We start from the raw sequence: 19,998 nt of genomic DNA, 5'->3' as shown, positions 1-19,998 counted from the left end.
TTCCTGGCTGTTGTTTTGTTGTCTTGGTGGGGTTTTTTTGGTGGTGTTGTTTGTTTGTTTCTTTGTTTGTTTGTTTTTGTGTGTGTTTGTTTGCTTGGTTTTGTTAAAAGATTTCTAGTGTTTTGTGATAAAGGAGTTTTCAGACTCTTTGAAATGGACAGTGTTCTGTCAGTGGTTAGACAATTGTTTCCTCTGTCCTTTTCATTGTATATAAGGACAAAATCAGAGGGATGGTTGAAGAATTCTGGCTGTTATTTGTGATGAAAAAGCTTTCCCTGAAATCACCAGATTGCCACAGTGATACTGTAGTAACATAATACTGGTTGACTTTCCGTAAGAGCCACCGCAGCGAATGAAACATTTGCATATGTGTTCAGAAAAAAACTTCCTAGGCTAATTCTGCATACTTAACCACAACATAACAAGGTCAAAAAATCAAGGCACGATAAAGTGTCTTGTCTGAACTCAGCTTTGACATTCTGGCTTACCTTAGTTGCTACTACTGAAAAATTAAGTAAAAATCAGCATAAGTGATATTCCCAAATGTAAACATTCTCGGGGACAGGCCATTAGTAACACTTCTTTTCCACTGTGTTTCTTTAGTTAGGGTTTTTTTTAGCCAATTTAACATAAAATCATGGATGCCAAAGGGAAATTCAGAGTGCTGGAGAAAGATGCCTAAACCCTTTTTAGCTTAGCTTAGTTCTTTTCACTTTAGTTTATGCCTAAGCTCTTTATAGATTTAGATATTTACATATTTTCAGAAAATGCCACAAACCTTCAGGGGTGTTTCATATTGCCAGTATGAAATGAACATGGGGCATAAATGAGTTTCTTATACCCTCCTCACAGATTTACACACCTGAGTCTGAACACCTCATAAACTGATTTCGTTTGCTTAGTATCTAAATGTGAAGCCCTTTCTTGGGGCTCTCCTGCATATTCTTGTGGTCACATGCAGAATGGGTTATCAGGATTAAAGGTTTCCACAAACTAAAATAATTCACATTCCACCCTCACTTCCTTCACAGTTGTTGTAATCACCATGCTCCAGAAAACCAGACAACTTGTGCAGACAAGAATGAAAGGCTCATGGAGTCAAACAGGTTTTTCAGGATTAACTGATTTATTTTCTTATTTCTATCTGGAATTTACCATTATAGTTAATCTGAGATTTTTTATCTAATTTTCTTTTTCATAGTGCTTACTACTGATCTCTGTTTAAATGTGAATTTCTGCCTCTGTCTAACTTCCTGGAGGAAAAGAGGTATTAATGACATTTGCTTTTTGTTTGGATCACCATTAACTGCTTTTGAAACAAGCAAGTAAAACCCTGTATTAGCTCTTCCTCAACAGAAATTTTGTGCAACCCACTGCTAAATTGTGATTTAAATATAAAATATTTTCATGTAATAATCTTCTTTTTCCTGCTCACAGATTCATGACTTGATACAAACATTAAAAGTATTCTAGTTCCAATACTGGAGCACAAGAATTCCATAGGAAAAAAACAATGAATAATCAATTAACTTGGAAGGTGTATCTTGATTTAGACTCTTCCTTCAGATATGAAAAATACTAGTGAATTGGGATGATATAATTACTGTTTTCATACTCACTGATTTAAATATTGGAACTAGATTTCTATTTAGAAATAGTTCTACATTTCTGTATGTATTAATACTTTAATAGTTTTCTTTTGAGAAACAATATGCGTTAACATTAACTCAGCCCAGAAAACCTCAGAAGCCACAGATTATAATTTCTGTGGGATCTTTTTAGCTTTTATGCTATTAATGTCTATTGTAGTAAAAACCCACAACATTAATCTCTCAAGAAAAACGATTTTACAACTAATAAGGGCAGCTGCGACAACTTCCTTTCAACACCTCCATGAAACTTCTTTGTATGTCCCTACATTCTAATTTCAAACCATCCAGTTCTATATGGAGGTACTTAGGAAGTATAGCTTAGCTAAATCTCACTGCAAGAAAACAAAACTGGTCTAGTTATTAATTTTCACTGCTCATCTCACCTCTGTTTTTCCAGTGCAGTTTGTGGATGCAGGAAGTCTATGTCTCACTGCACCTATGCTACCTCCATACCCAGCATCTGTGCCACTATATACAAGAATTGTTCCATTTTGATGAATATTTAGGTTGGACTCATGATCTATAGGCTGGACTTGATGATCTCAGAGGTCTTTTCCAATCAAAATGTTTCTGTAGTATATGGATAAAAAAAATAAATTGGGTTGCTATTGTATTAAAAAAGTTTATGGAAAGCCTGCCAGCTGGGATTTACTAATTAGAGTTACCTTGATTAAAGGTTGGCTTCCAAAGAGCTCCTGTGGATAACAGGCTTAACTTTAAGCATATGATTGATCCCATTACATTCACTGGCTTTAACTGGACTGCTCATAAAATTAAGCCTATATTTAACTGCCTTTCTGGATCAGAACCCAGCTCCCTTAAAGGAGCTCTGGCTTAGAGCAGTGGTACCTTATGATGCCAGTACAGTTCAAGTAACTGATGAACATAACCCTTTTTTCCATATTCTGTCAAACTGAAAAACTGTGGAATTTTGCTTACACAGGTCCTGGAAACATTGTCTGCCACAGGTAAATGGGAATGCTATTTCATCAGAGCTTGTTGACAAATTATATGTTCAGCCTGAGCTAGTTTGGAAAACCAGGACTAAACACAAGAGTGAAGATTCAGCAATACACTGATGCAGCCATCCTGCTCTGGCGCTGAAGCAGGGTTTGCACCAGTGTCTCTATACAGCTGTGCATTCTTCAACATATTATAATAACCAAAATTGGCATTATGAGTCTAATTTAGACTAATCAAGACTTTTCAAATTGTGCTCATTATGTAAGACTAAGTTTGCCAAATTCTTGCAACTGCAAAAAAAAGACTGGAATATAAAGAGGATCTAATGTCTGGAAAATGGGTGATTAAGAAAGGTCGCATAAAATTGACAATTTAAAAAACATATACTCTTACCCTTCTCGTTGGAAAATAGTCCTGAAACAGTCCCCCAGGCTCTTGTAACTGGTTGGATCAGTTTTCCCTCTTTGAATTTGGAACCTAAAAAAAATACAATTTACATCACAGCATGAGAAGTCAGGGATTTTAAGTCACTTTTAACTTTCCAATTATTATATAAAAGGAGTTTTAAAGGGTTTTTTTACATCTCTGATTCATTATTATATACTGTTCCTGATATACTTATTAACACTGTCTTCATAGAAGCTGTTAAACCAAGGAAAAAAAAAGCTTTAGTAGTAACTTTTTTTGTAGTTTATGGAACTCACAGTATAGCTATCACCTTTGACATTTACACCTCTTTCTAGTTGTTTGAAAAATAAGCTGTTAACCCTGTGCCTGATCCAAAGCCCACTGAAACTAATGTATTTGAGTTAGACCCTGCTTTTGAAAATCTGAAATGAAATACTATAATGTGTTGCTCTTTTTTATATCTGACACAATTACAACAAAAGTCAAGCAGAGACATGATCAGATATTACAGCACCACTCATTTTTCATAATTCAATAATAAGATGAACAATAAAAGCACACAATGAATTATTCTGATTGAAACCTTATTTTCTCTATTCACATTTTGACAACAATAAAAATTTCGACATGAAGCTTGTGGCCTTGAAAGGAAAATCAAGATTATGATTTAGGATTGTAAACTTCTCATTGTTATGATTTATGGATAGCAACAGCGAGTTTAACAAACTATATTATTTTACTAAGTATCTCAGTTAGAGGATCCTATTTCTTTCAGTTCCAAAACTGCAGCTGGCACATTCAAGTAAATAGAATGGAGATATTTATATTAATTTTTAGCAACATAACTTCCTTTTAAACTGCTAATTGCCAAATAGCACAAAAAAAAAAAAAAAAAAAATTGCTGTTGACAATTCCAGTCTAAAATAGCCCCAGATCAGGCAATCACTATACTTGCTTTATCACTAGGTACAATAATAATTCTCCACAAGGAATAATTCACATTACAGTCAAGTACACCACATGCCACAGGTATACTGCTGTTCTGAGAAACATCAATTGTTACTTATTCTGATCACGATACAGAATCTCATTTATATGAGATAACGAACCGAGGTATTTTTAACTCAAGGTTAAACAGCAATTTTTTCCTCTCTCACAGAATTCAATAGGGTCAAGTCAACATTTGTATTGTGGCAAAAGGCATTCATTGTTTCGAACATCAATATTTCTGTGCTAACACATCTAAATTTTTGTTCAGTTTGAGGAACAAAAATTCTAGTGACGCAATTCTTTGGGCAATTATGAAGGCAAGCCCACACCTTTTTTGAAAACAGTTGGAAAGAAACACTGAGTCCCTCCATAGTCCTACTAATAAAAGTAGTTCAGGCACATCTGGGATCTCTATCTGGGGTAACCTCTTTTATTAGCACGAGAACTTGCTGCCAAGTTGGCAGAAAGAAGAATGCTATTCAATATGCTTACACTCAAGTAAGAGCTGGTGCATAACATTTTGTCTGAAAAGATCCCTTGGGAAGGCTAATAGTAAAAAAAAATGCTTCAATGCCATCACACAAAGTCCAACAGCAATATCAGCTACAGAAGCTTTTACATCATGGCAATCAAGCATTCCAAATTATAATAGAACCTAGTTTCTATGCACATTTTAATATATTTAAGACTTGATTATTTATACATCTCAGTTCAAAATCAAAAATGCCTTTCTTTTTCTTAAAGAAAACTTGCAAAAACTCACCAATAACATCTTCTTCCAAGTATTTAAAAATAAAGTTTTCTTAACCCAAACTCTTTTCCTCAAGTTTCAAGATTTGGCCTCCTTGCAAATTCAAAAAACTATCACTGTTTCCAAAATATCCCTTGAATAATGCACTTTGCTCTCTTTCACCCTGCAAATACTCAGCAATGTCCTACTTGCACGTGTGTACGCCTCCCCACTAAACCGTGCACGCAAAACTGTTTGTTGAACTGGGGCTTCAATTGCAGAGTCACAGCGGATCTCAACAACATAGCGAACACATTTTTGTAATTCTGTTTTACAGCTTACACATTGGCAACTGCTCAACTGAATTTAAATGATTTAATAAAAACACATCTTTGATAGTAATAATGAAAGAAATATCATAAGAAATGCAACAATGCTGGAGGTAATTTATGTTTTATCAGATGAAGGATAATTTCTTGTTAAAGAAGTTAAGTCAAAGAAGCTTTACATTTATTTCAGATATCTGTTTTAACATAGATAAAACTTTAGTATTAAATGAATCCATTTGTAACTCTGAGTCACACAAATAACATATTCCTTCCTTTAGGGTTTTTGGATCAATTCCTTCCCTAGTAAATCTATTTTATAGCTTTAACAGCAATTCTAAAATACATGCCAATTATGTGCTTCAACCTAGATCTGCGAATTGGGTTGTTTGATTCAGAATTGCTTGCCTCAATAAAATCATGTGTAACTTTTTAATAAACTAGCTAATTGATCAACAGCACTTGTTATAAGAAGCTCAGGGAAGAGCTGAAAAAAAAATGTTTGTTTGTTTTCCTGGAGACAGCAGTGGCAGCCTCTATTATTAGTCTTAATAACACGGAAGAGCTAAAGCATTCCCTTAAAAAACCCACCGACCTGGCCTGTTTTTAACGATTGTTTAGAGGAATGAACACAACTAGGGGATATGTAATGGCTTTCTCTGCTTCAAAACTGTTCCTTTCTAAAAGCACTATAAAACCACTGAATTTCATGCATTTTTGAAAGTTGGATGGCTGCCTTGTATCCTTTTAGCTTTTGCTAGACAAAAAAAAAGATAAATTCCCCTCTAAATACCATCGGAGCACTAACTTCTGATCTAATAATTTTGAAGTGTGATGGCAGGCAGCCCTCAGTGCCATGCTGAACTGCCATATGTCCAACAATGCTTTTCCAGGGATGAATGACCTCCCACTCACTACCAGTGACTACCTACTCACTACCAGAGTCAGAACCCACTGGACACTTCAACACATTCTGTGTTTACTGCAAGCTTTATCACTTTAAGAACAAGCATCAGGCTAACTTTCCTGCCCTGTCATTTTCCTGCTTCTTGGCTTTCTGGGCAGAATGCTGTGGTGTTGAGCGCTCCCAGCCCCGCAACGCTCACAGAGCTGTGGGAGGCACCTTGCACCCCAGGTTACCTCTTCCTACCTGGGACCATCCAAGGCATTTACTGCCTGCCCCCTTGGCTCCTTGCAGTGCCCACATCCATCTCCCATGCCATGTGGGCCCTCACATTTTCCTTTTCTGGCTTGTAGCAGCAGTCCAAAGGGCTCAGTCTTCCATGTCCCATTTGAATGAACGGGATGTACCTCTGCAGTAGCTTCATCAGACACAAAAGTGCCCTAATAATGTTTAAGATGAGAACATTAGTATCCTTTCTTGTTCACTGCAGAAGGAACATGGTTGGGATCTCTGTAAAAATTGGGAACCGTGTAAAACTATTTGAGGTTTTGGGGTCTGTTCAAAAGGCATTGAAAAGTGATGATGTAAAACCATGAAAATATTTTAACTTACCCACACTAATCAGCACTAGAACTTTTACTTGTGAAATGAATACACCTAAATTATTGTTATTTTACTAGCATGAGAGAGAACATTTTTTTATGGTTATAACAGTTCTTGATCAAAAGTCTCAATGGGCTCTGCCTGAAATTCCATAATGTAGAAGACGCTTGAGTTTTCACCAGTTCTCTGAACCACTTATCATTTAACAAGTGATCCATCATGTTGTGGAGCAATGACTCTACATAAACATATGCATCTGTTTCCAATGTCTAACTCCTCACAGTCCTTGTTGTTTTTTTAATAGCCAGCATTTCATTCAGAGTTCAATAAAATCCTCAGTCCAGATCATGCTTTTCTGACCCTACTCCTGTTGCAAAAGTTCTCCAGGTTATCTTTTCTAATAGAATCAGTATCTACAGAAGAACAAATAGATGCATGTGCTTTCTGAAAGGAAAAAAAAAAAAAAATTCTCTCATATCCCTCTATAATTTGTTAATTTTTTTGTTCATGTTTGCTGAATATCTCATCGAAGTTGTCTTGTGCATGTTTGCTACTACATTATCCAGGTATATACAGTTTAAAGCCTGTTTATCACAATGGTACCTAAAAATCCTCCCAGTTTTACTTACTGATCTGGGCTTGAGAAAGAATTCTAATTCATACTGACTTTGTTTCAGTCGACTTAAAATCTAAAAGGAAGAAATCAGTATTTTCATATCTAGATTGAAACACATAATGAAAATTTAAGTCCCAGTTATGCAGGACAACCACAATGTGATATGGAGCAGTCTAGACTCATCAAATCGTTGCCACTGGGTTTGCAAAGACTATATACCCTCATGCATAAATTCCAGAATTGCTTGCTGGTTTTATGCAGCACTGCTGACTGGATTCTCAACCACAGATTTCAGAGGGAAAGAAAAACACTGACAAAGAGAACCAAGCTTTATACCAGGCTGCAGTGCTTGCCAAAGAATGGCAGCCTTAGCTGTATTTTCCTTCTCTGCACATCTCAGTAGGATTTTATCATACGTTCTTCTCAGTTTTGAATACAGCTTCTAACATTTCCATTCATGGCTGGGGTTTGTGCAGTACCAAACAAATAAACATAGGAACTGACATATATAGATGCTATAAAGAAGATAATAATATGGCATAACAACCAAACAAATTAAAATATCTGTGCAACTTTAAATCTAAAACAAGTTTTAAGTAAATGTATGGTCTTTGGAAAACTGGAAATATGCACAGCTTTTTTTGCTCTCTGAGTATTTCCCATGATTCCAGACACCCCTAACTGTATTTACCCCACCCTCATATGTTGATAAAAAAATGTATAGTCTGAAGTTTTATATAAATATACACTATTTAACAGTTCACATGGTTATAATAATAATAAAAAAACCCTGCATTATATTTTTAAAAGATTTTGATTTGTTAAGTTAAACATTTATTCAGGTGTTACTATGAGTGATATCTACTGATACTTAAATTTTGTAAAAACTTTGGACTGGAAAATGGACCTCAATAACGTAATTTATTTCACTTTTTGACTAAAGTTCTTTGAGTTGCTTATGCTACTTACAGGATAATAACTGAGTTGAGAGTATAATTCTGCCACTTATTTTAAAAGTAAATCATAGGAGCTGTAAAAGAGCTGAATATTACTTTTCAAACCAAAAAAAGCCTAATTATTTTAAGCAAAAGATACAAGTTTTGCTACTGCAGAGGTCATATTTTCAGCATTATAGTATTGCTATGATGATTATTTAACTGTGAAAAGCATATAGGAATATAATAAAGTAGTAACATAAAGAACAGGCAAGAAACAGAACTTACTCCAGTCATTCTACATACTAGCCAGAGATTTGTCTCAAATCTATGGTAGTTAGATTTTTGTATTTGGATTTTCTTACAATTCATATTTAATTTACAGAAATAAACCAGAATCACAGATAGCAAAGCATTATGAAAATTTGTTTCAAAATTTATCACAATTTCTTTCATTTTGTTGGAATTAACAATGCTTGTTAAGTTTATTCACCCCTTTGAATTTTGGGGGAATTTGCTGGGATTTTTACCAAGAAGAAAAAAAAAAAAAAAGAAGAGTAACAATGGAAATAATTGTAAAGATACCCCGAAAGCTTTCAGGTTACAACATAAATCAGAGCTGATTTTTATAACAGCTTTCAACTATCAGCTATGATGGTAAAATAAAAAATTACCAAACAAAAACTGATGGTTTCTCACATTTACAAATGTGTTTATCAAACATTGTTCCTCATAAATCTGTCCATTCCATACCTGATCTCTGCCTTATGGCAATCCAGGTCTGTTCCGTCCACTTGCTATCTGATTTGTACTTTTTCTCTGAGAAAAATACCTCAGAAATTGCCATGAAAAATTAGTAGGGCAAAAGGAGGAACCATCACCACCAGATGAGAAAGGAGCAACAGCCCACATCTGAATAAGGGTACATTCATGGCAAAACAGAGGATCAACAACAGACAGCAATTCACAGCAGAATTTAGACGGAACACATTGGCTGTTCTGATCAAACTGGACCCTACAAGACCATCACCAGCTGTTGCCACCTTTTAGATTGGCTAAAAGCAATTTATCTGAACCCTCATAAAACACCTGGTCTAAACTCTTTCAGCCTTTCCAATGAGAACGTCACATCCACAGCTTACTCTGAATTTAGAATTTTTGACAAATATGTCCCCTGAATGAACCGCATCATTGAATACAAAAACCATGAAGTCTTAAACATGACAAAACAGCTCAGGTGTTCCACTGATACTCAGCCAATTCTCTGAATGTGACTATTACTTTTAAACCAGAGAAAAGTACACTAACCAGAAGAACTTCATCTTTCCTGTATTTCCTATTCCTTTTATAGAGGACTTTCCCTTCTCTCTTGTTTTTATATTCAAGCTAAGCAGCATGTCCTTCCATCAAAAATATCAGTGGGAAAAAGAATGCAGTACAGTAAATATATTTTTATTTATTTAATATTTTAGACATTAAAGCTGTATTTTTTCAGCTACTAATGAAGAACTCTTCTGATGTTTTTTTCTCCTGCATTAATTCTTCCATTGTGCTCATGGGACAAACATACAGTAGCTATGACATCAGAAGGAAATAATTCTTTAGATGTAGTTTTAAAAAACACACATGAAAAAAATAACTTGACCAGAAGCAGGTCACATTAATCCATTAACTGTTTCATACAGCTCTATCCCAGTAATATTGCAAAAGAATAACAAAAATAACTAGTCATCGGACTTATATATGAATAATTTCATGTTTTCCCAAGAAAGAAATTCAGCAGAAACTAAGTTCAAACCATAAATATTTTAATAATCTAGTTCCATCAATGACTGCATGTGTGGAGGGGGAGTTCTAAACAACAACAACAAAATCAGTGAAAACCAAAACGTTTTCATTCCATGCTAAAAATCACTCAGAGAAACCACATGAATGGGCAAGTTCCATTTTATTTCACGGATGAAAGTACTGAGAATAGTTGATTTAATGTTTCACAACAAGGTGAATGTAAGGATTGAGGCTCCATGCTGGAGTATCCCCACCTATTGCATGTGCACAGCAAGAGCTGCCTGTCTTCCACCCCAGCCTCCAGGGCCTGTAATGCTCTTGTGTTTCCGAGGTCCCAGATACAACTGGCAGCTGTGGGATTCTACGAGCTCCTTGAAAGTATCAGTCTTTCCGCACAGTTAAGGACTTGCAAACAATACATATTTTTATTATCCTTTAGAAATGTCTTCAGTGTTCTTCTGTGTGAAGAGCCCATCCACAAGTCCTGCCTGAGCAGGAACAGCTCCACTCTGCTCTGCCAGTGTTGTGGCTATGTACAAAGTACAATTCTGTCACTGAAGCTTTGCTTTGGCTGCCTAGATACAAGTTCTGAGCACAATGTAAGTGACAGCAATGATCATAAAAGGAACGGCTATTTGAAAGTTCACGCAGTATTTTGTTTGAAGGATTGTGCAATACATGTGGTCTTAACAAGATCAGCCAGGATGTGCCAACTGTAAAAGCAACAGACAAATTTAAGCACTACTTGTATTTTCTGTCTACATCTTCCTGTGTATAAGGCACTTTGTTACACTGGTGAAAGAATCTGCAGAAACCAGTAATGGCAAAAAGAACATTTTGTTTTTATGGCGATGGTTTATTTCTGAAACCTTTGTAATCTCTGTTTCCTAAGTGAAAGCAACCCCCCAAAACCTATGGACACTGTTGAGCCTTATCTAAACTCGACAAATCATTCAAAATGGCACCACAAGGAATAATTTTGTATTGTCAGAGATGGTGGAGCTATTTGTATAATTTTAAGTATGAATAGTCAGTCATAGCCTAAGCCATCAACAGAAGAAATCTGGTTTTCATTAGTTTTGAATGAAGTCTTATATGTTTTCCTTCAAAACAGCTTATAGAGAAACAACGGACAAACTGATGAGGAATATAAACTAATGACTAGAAGACATTTCACAAGAAATCATATATTACATGATAATTATATTAAGAACCCAGTACGCAGTCTCAGTTCAGGGAAAAATGAGAATGTGGTTTGGCTGATTTCAGCGTGAAACATGTGCCTGCTTAAAAAGTGACCATTTTTTAATCTCAGTTTAGCTTCTATTACAAATATGTATATCCTCTCTTGTAGAAATTGCTTTGCTGCTGTGGACTCCAGGATGGTGTGGATGAATGCAGACGAGAGATCTCTGAAGTTGGGTTTTAGAAGATGAGGTTTATTGTAAAGGATATGAGGCCTTGCTTGGAGCTGCCAGACTGCAGCTCGTGGCAAGGCCTAGGGAGGTGGGGGAAGGGAGAAGTAGGGAGAGGAAATTCCAAGAGAGGAAAGTGCTCGGGGAAGGGTGCCAGGCAAAGAGGGCATCCAGCCCCCTTGGGACCCCTTATCAGGGGGCTTCAAGGTGGGCTGGAACAGGATTTGGGCCAATGGGGTTACAGATACCTGATACTTCAGGGGAGGGTTACAGGTGTGGGATGAACCATACATTGGGGGTGAGACAGAACATCCCATTTGACCTCTGGGTCTGGCTGCAGGTGACCTTCAGCTGGTCACATAACTGTTTTCCCAGACATCCAGTAGCTAGGACATCTCAAACATCAAAACTTACTTTCAATTCTATCTCATTTACAGGTTTCACATTCTCAGAGTCTAAGCAATCGTATTTATAGGGCTTTCTGGCTTCATCCTCCCCAACACTCTCTTGACCTCTTGCTGGAAAGCAATTCTTGTGTCCTGTGACATTACTGTGATCTATGACCCCTTACTGAGCCTCTGCAAATTAGAGCTGTTAAAAAATTCAAATGTAGGTATGAACATTTCTCTATCAGTTAAGTGATACCAGGTTAGAGGAGTAATTTTGTTGCCTTTAAAAGGTAAGGGTATTCTCCATTACTCCAAAGAGATACAAAGGCAAATCTCAACACAGCTTCGTAAAATCAAGCACGTGTCTAATTAGCCATAGAAAGGCTTCAAATGAGCACTTACTGGTCATTATTGGACAATAGCTGCAATACAAACAGTAAGCACTGCTCTGAAACCCTGCCAGATTCAGAAAACATACTAAAGATCTACTTGCAACTGGAAAAAGTAATATTTTTCTTCTACAATTTTTATAGAAAGGGCCAAGTACTTCTACTCAGTTTTCTGAACAAAGCTTTGATTTCAGTGTCCATTGTGGAACTCTCACAGCACCTCTCCTGAGAAGGCAGAAGAATTTTTGTGGCTTTCTGGCATGAAGATGTAGGGGGAGTATTTTCTGGTGAGTTGTTCAATACTTTTCAGTATTCATTAACATTTAAATTTCTTTGATGAGATCAATCTTATCACAGCTGAATGTAGTGTTAATTTTTTTCCTGGTATTAAAATGATTTAGCACCAAAAATTTTCAAACCACAACAAAATGTACATTACACTTACTCCCTATGGTCAAAGTAAGAAAGATAACAAAAAATATCTTTTCCCCCAAAGGGAAGAAATGGTCAAACACAGAAACCCAAATTCATTTTCAGAGGAGAATAGCCAAAATCAAATTGTGAGTTGCTGAAAGCAGTGTTTGTTCTGGAAAATATTTGAAAGGGAAACAACTTCATTAATATATTGTGGCTGAGATTTTTAAAGTATTGGAAAGGATACAACCAGACTTATTCTACTGAAAAATACAACTAAATACCCTGCATTTGAAAATGCTAACTCACATGCCCTTTCCTATTAACAGACAAACCACTTCAAATGACTAATAGCTAATTCAGATAATACAGACATTACCTATTATGCATGTGCTGCTTCCTTGAAAAGATTACTTTTTTTCCTCTTAAACTGTACTGCTAAGTGACAGAAAACACATAGATTTAAATAAGCAAAAAAAGGAAATTCTGAGTTAAAGACTAAAACTCAACTCTTACCCACCCAACTGTGCCTCAATACTACAGCCTATATGGAATTCCTTATCGACCCATGCTGAGTGATCTCAGCAATTCTTAACTTACATTAGGACACAACAAGGCAAGTTAAGGATGAAATTTCTGCTGAAGCACTATGACTTTTGCTGCTGTGGTGACTTGCAGTAAAACTAATGAAATATTGGAGCACCTGCATTCTGCAATTCAATTTATCAGAAATAGTACACTTCTGTAAAAATCAAAACAAAAACATATTTGCTTAACTCTAAGGAAAGTTTACTGTGTGTTCAAGTTGTAGCTTGCCAGTTCTTTTAGAGCCCACAGATACATGAAGACACATTCAAGAAATTTTGGTGTAAAACTAAAATTTACCCTAGTAAGCAAGGAGAAACCTTTGACACCTATGAATATATCCTATTAATTCACTCTGTGAAGATAAGAAAAAAATAAGGGAAATTTGTGAGTTCCCAAAAATTCAATGTAGTGGAAAAACAGCAGTTATTTTCAGACTTCAGTAGATTAATTTTTATTTTTCTAACTCATACTATTAACAGTTAGCAACAGAAACTAATGCTAAACAAAACTCAGGAGAATCTAGAATGCAGGTTGCACACTGAGGTCAGAAGAGTAAGTTCAAATATTCAAAGCTGTTGCTGAATCACAGTTGTTGCTACAAAACTGTCATGATTTTTTTTTTTTTTTTTTTTTGCAAAACCAAATACAGTGCCTCACACAATGAGATTATTTTTCTTATTTGTAAATATATTTTAAACCTACCAAAGTTCAACTTCAAGTACTTGACAATTCAGTTTTAAATAATAGAAAATAATGCTGCAATGGAAACACTAACAGGGTCTTGACAACAGCCATGTAAGGCTGAACCATTATATCACAACAAACTCTTCCAGCTGAAAAAACTCACTCATTACCCAGGATGGTGTGGAAAAAAGATCGTTGTTGCTTCAGGAAAGACAGTTGCTTGAAAACTGGCCTAAAGTGGTGAAAATTATAAAGGAACATTACTTTTTTCCCCTGAACTCAACCTAACTACTCCAGAAAGTAATGCACAAATCATTCATTATAATGAGTCATAACAATGATTTGTGATCTTCCAAGTTTTCATTTTACGCCCCTCTGTTTTTCCTTAAAGACAGGAGGATAGACAAAGACTGGAAACTTTGGGTCATATGGATCACGGCACCACTGCTATGTCTGGAATTTTCTTATAAATATCCTATTGCTCTGAGGTTCATAGGCCTGACTGAAACAGCAGGGACGATCTCATTTGTACTTTTATAGTTGTAGAGGGATTTGCAAGAGTTAACACAATTTTCCATAATATTTCTTACCAACTTCAGGAATAAAGGGAGAGTTCCCTTTTTAATCAGTATCTGAAACATTGTTAAGTCAAAAGGGAAACAAGAATTCTTTCAGATTTAACAAGACTTTTCCAAGAGCTGATAATTTTAAAGCTACAAAACAAGGCAACTTTTGAAAAAGAGAGGATTTCAGCAAAGCATTAGTGGGCAGCAATCAGTGCAGCAGTCTGGAGGATACACTTTTCAGCAGATTTTACTGCTTTCTTGCAGCCTTGTGCCTTTTAAAGTTTAAAAGATTATTTTTCCAAAAAGAGATGGTAAATGATTGCTTTTGAGTTAATGAAAGTACCAAAATCTAGGAAGTATTTTCAGGTTTTGTTGCAGTGATGTTTATCTCAGAAAACAAACTGTTTCACTAACCACCAGTGGGAAGCTAGAAAAGCGCCTTCATTTTGTATAGTCACAGAAGTCTTTGAAAGCATTTTGCTCACATTCTTCTCTAGGCAGGCAGGCAGGCAAACTATGCTAACATGGCTGATCTGACTCAGATATTGAGCTTGAGGACTGAAAAATAGAAAAAAGAAAAGGCAATTCTGATGTTATCCATGCAGTATTTCTCAGGAACTACTGTTCAGTTTCCTTACCACGTTCAGTACCTCCTCCATGTACACATTTAGTCAAGTCTTTGTAATGCTACATGGATTCGGAGATAAAATGAACAAAATGAACTGGATTATTGAATTGTTGAATGCCCACTGATAAATAAAATAGGTTTGTTGAAAAATGACTGCTGGAAAAAAGTGGTTCTGCATGCTTATACAGAATTAATAGGTATTTACTATATATATAGTGTGTGTGTATATATATATGTGTGTGTATATATATGTGTGTGTGTATATATATATAAATTATATATAAAATGAGTAGGATCGTGACCTTGTTGGCAAATTTCTGTGTCTTGTCTAATGCCAAACTGAGTAAGAGTGCAATAGGTATAGCCTTAAGTGTCCAACACGTAAGCATACTCCCTCCCATCCTCTTTTTCTTGGCACATATTCTGGGTAATGGAAAAGGCAAATATTTGAAAGAAGAACAGCATAATTTATCCTTTTCTGAAGTTATGCTATGATTCTTTCAAATAACTAGCTGTATAGTGGTTTGCTATGTGATATGATAGTAGCAATAGGTTTAGCTGCTCTATTTTGGGTATAATCTTTGTGCCATATAGTCTGTGTACATCAACAGGGATCTAAGTATTTTTAGGAACCAACTTTCCCTGCTATGGAGTCTGAAAGGTGCCCAGTCTGAAGTATGAGAAGGACCTAATGTATCTTAATTTTGCAGAGTACATTGGAATTATCCTCATTAAAAATCCAAAGTTTCTCCAACTTGTGGCCTGAGCCCGCTCCAAGAATAAAGCTGACCTTATAGGTGTGCAGAAAGGAATCTCCAGTTTTATTATGTGCAGGGGACAGGTTTTAGCCTTTTTCTTTTTCAAGGCTCTCTTGAAAATGCAGACAGCCATCCTGCCTAACAGCTAAGAGATGTATCACCCACCAATTTATTAGAGGTCATTTATTAGAGGTCACAAGATGCCAGCTTGTCATTGGAATTGGCAGCAGAAACCACAGCCTCAGAATTGACAAACACTACCGCTTTTGTTGCAAGAAGTTTTCCCTATGAGCCTGTGGTCTGGGAAAAGGGCAAATAGTGAAACTCAATCACAGGGGAATGCGTGATGGATATATAGGGAGTGAGCAAAATTATGAAAATAGGAAGGATGGAAAAGAGTGTGGTGCTGAAGAAACATGATATATTGAGCAGATGGAAAACCTTGAGGCAGATACTTGTCAAAATATGAAGAATGTATCGCTGCATTTGTTCCTTCCTTGTCATCTCTAAAACTACCAACAAGCACTGCAAATTTCCCTTCTCTCTCTCTACTACTGTATACAATGGATAGTATTAATTTGACATAAATGAATATCTGAATTAATATATGGTATTCATTTACTGTACCATACTGTATCAAATTATAATTATTAAATTCATCAGCTCCCATTAGCAATAAAAGCCACTTAAAATATATATAAGAGAAAGATCTTTTAACATTATATGAGGTACTTCTGTAGGACTTTCTACTAAAAGGGTATGGTAGTTTTCAGAGGTTTCCTAGATTGATGCAACATCTCATCTCTAATATCAAGTGGCATCTCTAACACATCCCAAAGCCCTTTTTTGGCTCAGTGATACTTCTCTGCTCACTGTTCTGTTTAACTTCTGTTTATACTCCAGTAAGTGCTGTTTTTCTTCTCACTGCTAGAGTATAGATATGCACAAAAATAGCTTTTTAAAAATACACAGAGAAAATACAGTGTGAATTAAGAAAATAATTTTCTTTTAAGGAATATGTGCAGAGACAATAATTCCATGTCTACACTACTGCTATAATTTATGTCAGAAGAATAATGTATTTCCAGATCTGCTCATATAGTGCCATCTAAGTAGCCTGCAAAATTCCTGCCCAGGGTCAGAACTGTGTACTATGAAACACTTGTTTAATTTTTGTCACTTGGTTTCTGTCCCAAGGGCTATGACTGTGTGAAGTTTTAATTAATATATTGATGAAGCTCTTTAACATGGATGATACAGCCAATTGCAAACATTTATTAAATATGACTTCCTGCTGTCAGAAGTGGAACAATTCTCAAAGTGAGCACCAAACCTCAGCCTTCAGGAGTAAAGAGCATCAATGAGTAGCTCCTATGGCTACTGAAAGATGAATAGCTTTGAGTAGCCATAGGAGTAGATGAGTGCTGTGAGTGAGGAATGATATTCTTAAAATGCTGAAGAGAGTCTGAATCAATCAGTAATAAATCACTTTCAACTATTCTCTCCTCATAAAGAGCTTTGCATACAAAGAAAAAGAAATCTCTTTGAAAAACTCCAGCTGATTTACATGGCATTTACACAGTTCATTCAAGGCGCACTTTGTAAAATGACTAAAAATCTATTTGTTTAGCTGAAACAGGCCCTAATTAGATTTCTAACAAGCTTTACAACAGAAGCCAGGGCATAAACACCTCCCCCCATGTTATTTCATGTATATTTCATATATATTTCATATATATTTCATATATATTTCACCTGGAAACTCTAGGAAATGCAGATCTGATAATTTGAATGGCCTTATCCACACATGTGTACATATATCCTTGTCTTCCCCGTAATTACAAGGAATAGAATTTTCTGTATTATGAAATAAAAAAAAAATTCAGGAAGAAAAAAAAAAGACATATCACTAATCCTTCAAATGCCTTATTATGCTTGATATACACTTTCATGCTAGTTAACTCAACGTAAATCAATAGATTGACATATGCCACAGAGTTTAGACATTAATTTAACACCTCTGTGTAAAGTTAGAGAGGAGATTTATAAAATGACTGTGAATTTATTATTTCTAGAAAGAGTAGACAAAAGTCTTTGAGGATTAATTTCATGCTGTGGGTTAAATTTCACTCTCACGATAGGCCAACCATTGCCTGGGGCACTACAGATAATGAACCTGACAAGGGATTAGCAAGGAAATACTTGTGTTATTATAAATCCTGTACACTTCCCTTTCTAACCAACTTCATCCTTCATGACATTAACAAATTACACTATTTGTCCATGTTTCAATATAATACAAAGCTACGAACGATCCTGAACCAAAAGCACATTAGACAAGGTCTTCTCATGGCATAAATAGGTACTAAATTTGCTTGAAGGATCCAGACCTCCTGAGGTGAGAACCTAAGACATTTTATGTCAGATATCGTCAAGACCCAGAGAAATATTTGTCCTTAAAATCTGATTTAAGAGTATCAGCTGATGCAGTCTAAAATAGTTTATAGACAAATGTGTAAAATGGAATTAAATATAACACAGAATTAGAGGAAATTTAGACAGTATTAATCTACCAGAGAGTCTAAAACAACTCAAGCAAAAATGTTAATCACTTGGCTTCAGTCTAAACACTGGATTTACTAAAGACCTCAAACACAATTTATCATGGGTATATTAGACTAGAAGTTCCAGTAATGATTTCATGCCCAAAGCCAGTAAGAATATCTATGAAGTAAATATAGATGTTTTCTGTATTTGATCCTTTCATCCTTTCTTTTCTTGAAAAGCTTCAAACCTTTATATGTAAAAAACAGCTTAATTTCTAGACAAGCCATGCTGATCTGTGCTGCCATGCAATGGTAGTGAAATTGCATAAAGGTTACAGTGGAAATCTGACATCACAAACTGGACCCTTTATTTATACATTACCATACAAACAGAAGGGCAAGAAGGAACTCCAAGCTCTGAACTTCTGCTGCCTCAAATCAGCTTAGGATAGCATTCTTTGAACTTTAGAGATGGTAGTATTACTGCTAATGCCTTCTGAAGGGAAAAAGAATCCTAGAAATGGTTCTTGTAACATACCCCTCTGCACCTTTCAAAGCAATCAAGCACAACCAAAGAAAGCAATTTTATGTACCTTATTACTCTCCTATCTCCTTTGAAGCCAAAGCCTTTTCAAGACAAACCATCTCCAGGCTGCAGTACCACATAATTTCTAATCACCATATGGTAATCATCCATGCTAAAATACTCAGAGATTTATTAGTGCTGGATTGCAAAAGGCGTAGACAAATTTTTCTTTTATTCCTCTTGTCAAAACAGCCTGGGCACAAGCCCTCACTAATGCTCCCTTAAACTCTCTGAGAGAACACAACCTGACAGATTGCTCCTGGACCCCAAAGGTGTGAGCTTATGATGTTGTAAAAGCATTCAGTTTTGTCTCTTTGCTCCTATATCTGCAAGCCAGTGAGTTCTGCTGTCCCTTGCTGTAGTTACTGAATGTCACCATGAGTCACACTGACCTGTGCCAGATGACTCAGACCTGCTGCACGGCTTGTATTGTTCTTTCCAGAAAAAGAGGAATTTCACCACTGTGCTCTTGCAATATATCAGTATCATTTTCTTACTGCATACAGCAGGCAAGAGGAGTATTTGCTGCACTTCCCTCTTAGCTTTCTAAATGGAGATGAAAAATATAGTTGCATTAGGATGCTGATAATGTAGGCTAATAACATTTAAGAATTTGCCATTCTGACTCCTCGGCATCATAGAAGGCCAAGCAACTGCTCTCTTAACTTACTCATACAGCTGAACCAGCTCTGCATCCAGCCATCTCCATCCCCTGAGACCAGACCTTTGGCCAAAGTTATTATAAATGAAGGACAAATCCTATTAAAATGACAACTGAGCATGCCCTTATACTAAGTGAGTACTTGGAGAGTGCAATGAGTTCGAGCCCTCCACACTTTTCCAGAACTGAAGCTGCTGAAGACTACTCAGATTCAGGTGGGTTTCATACTGGGAAGACAGTCAAGCATCGCTAACATCTTACATTTTCCACTTGGAATGTAATTTGGTGAGTGGCTGCTCTGATGAGAGACCCAGCTTAAGATCACTGCTTGTTGCCAGACTCTGTTTTGCTGATGCAAATATCTACAAGGCTGTGGAGCAGAGAAAAAACAAACAGTTCCCACCCCTATGCCAAATTTTTACTAATAACCAAGATTACTTTATTTTTCATTAATTCAGT

General features: G+C 36.0%; 1 protein-coding gene across 2 annotated transcripts in view; it reads right to left on the bottom strand.

Annotated features, from left to right (window-relative positions):
- SLC25A21 (solute carrier family 25 member 21) overlaps positions 1-19,998 on the bottom strand; it is a 240,401-nt gene that overhangs the window by 56,663 nt on the left and 163,740 nt on the right. For both annotated transcript variants that reach the window (XM_040067225.2, XM_040067227.2), the window contains one exon: positions 3,009-3,092. In XM_040067225.2, coding sequence (XP_039923159.1) covers positions 3,009-3,092 — 84 coding nt within the window. The remainder of the gene's footprint in view (positions 1-3,008; positions 3,093-19,998) is intronic.

This window comes from Hirundo rustica, chromosome 6, assembly GCF_015227805.2.
Source record: "Hirundo rustica isolate bHirRus1 chromosome 6, bHirRus1.pri.v3, whole genome shotgun sequence".
NCBI classification, from domain to species: Eukaryota; Metazoa; Chordata; class Aves; order Passeriformes; family Hirundinidae; genus Hirundo; species Hirundo rustica.
The sequence above is the reverse complement of the archived record's forward strand: the minus strand, read 5'-3'. Positions and strand labels throughout refer to the sequence as shown.